General features: G+C 60.1%; 1 protein-coding gene across 1 annotated transcript in view; it reads right to left on the bottom strand.

The window, feature by feature from the left end:
• Positions 1 to 363: 363 nt before the first annotated feature.
• RAB11FIP3 (RAB11 family interacting protein 3 (class II)) overlaps positions 364 to 3,166 on the bottom strand; it is a 74,202-nt gene continuing 71,399 nt past the window's right edge. The window contains exons 13-15 of the mRNA XM_009881973.1: positions 2,702 to 2,857; positions 2,143 to 2,283; positions 364 to 603 (exon numbers count right to left, since the gene is read on the bottom strand). Of these exons, the coding sequence (XP_009880275.1) occupies positions 490 to 603; positions 2,143 to 2,283; positions 2,702 to 2,857 (411 nt within the window). The 3' untranslated portion in view covers positions 364 to 489. The remainder of the gene's footprint in view (positions 604 to 2,142; positions 2,284 to 2,701; positions 2,858 to 3,166) is intronic.

The following is a 3,166-nucleotide window of genomic DNA, read 5'->3' as shown; positions in this document are numbered from 1 at the left end:
CAGATCTGCCCCAGTGAGCGAGTGTGTCGGGGAAACTTTGGCATAGGGGATGGTTAGGGCTGGACAGGGCAGCAAGGGAAAACGTCAGCTCCGTCGCTTCCCGTTTATCCCGCGGTTCAGAGAAACCCTCTCCTCACAGCTCCCCGCGCACCAGAGGGGCCGACGGCGCTGTCAGGACAGTTCCCAGCTCGACGTGTAGCGGGGCCCGTACAGGTCCTTCCTCCAGCTGTCCGTTGCCTGTGTTTCTTCTCCGGGTTTCCCTTTTACCCCTCAAAACCAGAAGGGTTTCAAAATAATGGAGTCAGACAACAAAGCCTTGCTGCTGGTTTTCTTTTTCCCTGGTCCGCCGGCTAACTCACCCGCCGATCCGACGCGATGCTTCCTCGTGCCTTCATCAAGAGCAAAGACGTTTCGAGTCCCTCTTTATCCTCTCAGAGCACCAAATCCACACCCATCGACAAGCGCACAGCCGGCGGCTCTCGCCCGCCCTTACTTCACTTCCAGGATGGAGGGGTTCGTCTCCATGATGGCCACGATGATCCTGTCGATGTAATCCTGCAGGCGGAAGTTGATCTCCTCTTGCTTCTGAATTGCTTCCATGAGCTGCGAGGGAGGGAGAAAGGGAGTTGAGCGGTCACCGCCGGCCGCTGGTCGGGGTTTTTAGTAACTCTGTGCACCCACGGAGGTTTCTCCCCTTCTTCATTCTGGCGTGGGCTGTCCCTGGCCACGTACAAGTGTTCCACGGCGTGACTGCCCCGGACCAGATGGCTCACCAACCATAGAGTCACAGAATGGTTTGGGTTGGAAGGGCCCTTGAAGCCCATCCAGTCCCACCCCCTGCCCTGGGCAGGGACACCTCCCACCAGCCCAGGTTGCTCCAAGCCCCGTCCAACCTGGCCTTGACCGCCTCCAGGGATGGGGCAGCCACAGCTTCTCGGGGCAACCTGCCCCAGGGGCTCACCTCCCTCACAGGGAAAAATTTCTTCCTCATATCTCATCTAAATCTCCCCTCTTCCAGGCTCCCCTCCCTGATCCAGAGTCCCTCCCCAGCTCTCCTGGAGCCCCTTTAGGCACTGGAAGGGGCTCTGAGGTCTCCCCTTTTTCGCCTTCTCTTCTCCAGGCTGAACCCCCCCAACTCTCCCAGCCTGTCCTCCCAGCAGAGGGGCTCCAGCCCTCCCAGCATCTCCGGGGCCTCCTCTGGCCCCGCTCCAACAGGTCCACGTCTTTCCCGTGCTGGGGGCTCCAGAGCTGGAGGCAGTGACTTTTACAGGCTCAGTAACCCCCGGCTGAACTCCCTGCTCCTCCTGCCCCGTGGGATGCCCTCGCCCCCGGCTGGGTCTCCCCCTGACAGATGGGTCTCCCCCAGATCTCCAAACCACGCCAGCGGGTTCTTGGCCACACAAGCCAGAGCAGGTGGGGAGCGCAGGCACAGCAGGCTGAGCCCGGAGCCCAGATGCCCAACTGGTAGAGAAATACGTACTGGTGTCTCTGGGGCTCTCCCCAGGCTTTCTCCCTCCTTGAGAGGGCTCTGGCCCACGAGGAGGAGATGCCCTCAGGTGCTGGCCCTGCTCACTCCCGTCCTTCCTCAGTTTCTCTGCCAGATGGGAGCCTGGAGGAAGCAGGGAGCATCACAACTCCCTTTGCCCCCACAAAACACGTGCGTTTGCCCGTTACACTTCTCGGGGTCTAAAAGAGACCATTCTGACACTTATGTGGGCTCACGCACCCGTACCTGGGGCACAGCCCCGGGGAGCAGGGAGAGCGCGTGCCAGAGAAGCCAGGATCTTTAAGATCTGCTTTATGACAACTACAAACGTCCCCACTGGCCTGTCCCAGGAAGAGGAAGGCAGTCACAGGGCAAAGCGGAGCTGCTGGTATCGGCAAACTGGGAGGCAGCAGCTTCCCCTATTCCCAGGAAGGAAGCCTGGCGGGCAGGGTAAGTCCTGCAAGCTCTTTATTTGAAGAGTTCTGTGGGTTTGTCTTTGCTCACGACGGCTTTCAAGTGAATTCTGGGAGCGAGCTGTGCCACAGACGGGGCCACGTCAGCTCCTCCCAGGCCTTCGGTGGGCTGAGGGGAGAGGAGACGCACCAGCCACCCCGGGGAGATGCGGTCTGAGGGCAGCGGTACCCCACGGCACGTACCTCGTCTCTGGAGACCGAACTGATCTCTGCTGCCAGGGATTCGGAGAAGGAGGCTGAGAAGAGGTTCTTGGCTCCCTGGATGCTCAAGTTAATGATCTGTCCGTTCAGTTCATCGTTCTGCTCCTTCAGGTTCCTGTTATCCTGTTCACAACAGACAAACCAGACGCTGCTGAAGCACGTGGTGCCCCTCAGAGCAGACCTGGCCAGGGAAGGCAGGGGCTTCGTCCTAACCAGCAGCTTGCTCACACAGCACTGGGAACAGCGTACTGTCTGGGCAGAGCCTGGAAAACCTCTGGAAACATGGGATATGCTGGGGAGATGCAGGGGACACAGCAGAAGAGAGGGCTTCTTGAGTGTACGTGCTGTCCTTCAGAGGAAGGAGCCAACCTCTCCTATCCCAGGAGAGGACAGGAGAGCATGAAAGCAGCGGGCTGCCGGATCCAGGGTCAGTTCCTCGGGACGGAGCACCCGCTGAGCCCTCCTCAGTGTCAGGGAATGGGCATCCCCTTTTGCAGACCAAGCAGCCAAGACTCTTCCCTCCCTGCCCAGCCCTCCATACCTGCTTGAGCTGCTTGATCTCTTGCTCCAGCTCCGTCTCCCGCGTCCTGCTGTTGTACTCCTGGAGCCCCATGCTGCTGCTCCTGCCTCTTCGCTGCTCAGCTTCCAGTTTGAAGAGTTGCAAGTGCTCGAGCTGCTTCCTGAGGTCTTCGATGAGCTGCAGCACAAGGGAAGGGGACAACTGAGTGCCGCCGTCCCCTGCAAGTCCAACAGCTCGCACTGGTCACGGCTGGTATTCCCAGCTGGGAGCAACCCCATCACCCGCAGGATTAACACACCCTTTCTGGAGGTGCACGCGGCTTCTCCTTCCTCCCCCATGTCTCCAAGGAACAGAGAGGGGGAGATACCTAAATACAGGAGAACAGCCCTGGAAGGACAAAGATGCCGTCTCCGGGTGTGCAGCGGCAGACAGACCCCCCCCGCCAACGCGGGCACCTGCTGGGACATCTCCCCCCTGCCCCCGCGC

Source organism: Charadrius vociferus, unplaced genomic scaffold (genome assembly GCF_000708025.1).
Source record: "Charadrius vociferus isolate BGI_N301 unplaced genomic scaffold, ASM70802v2 scaffold593, whole genome shotgun sequence".
Taxonomy (NCBI): Eukaryota; Metazoa; Chordata; class Aves; order Charadriiformes; family Charadriidae; genus Charadrius; species Charadrius vociferus.
This window is presented reverse-complemented; position numbering and strand designations above follow the sequence as displayed.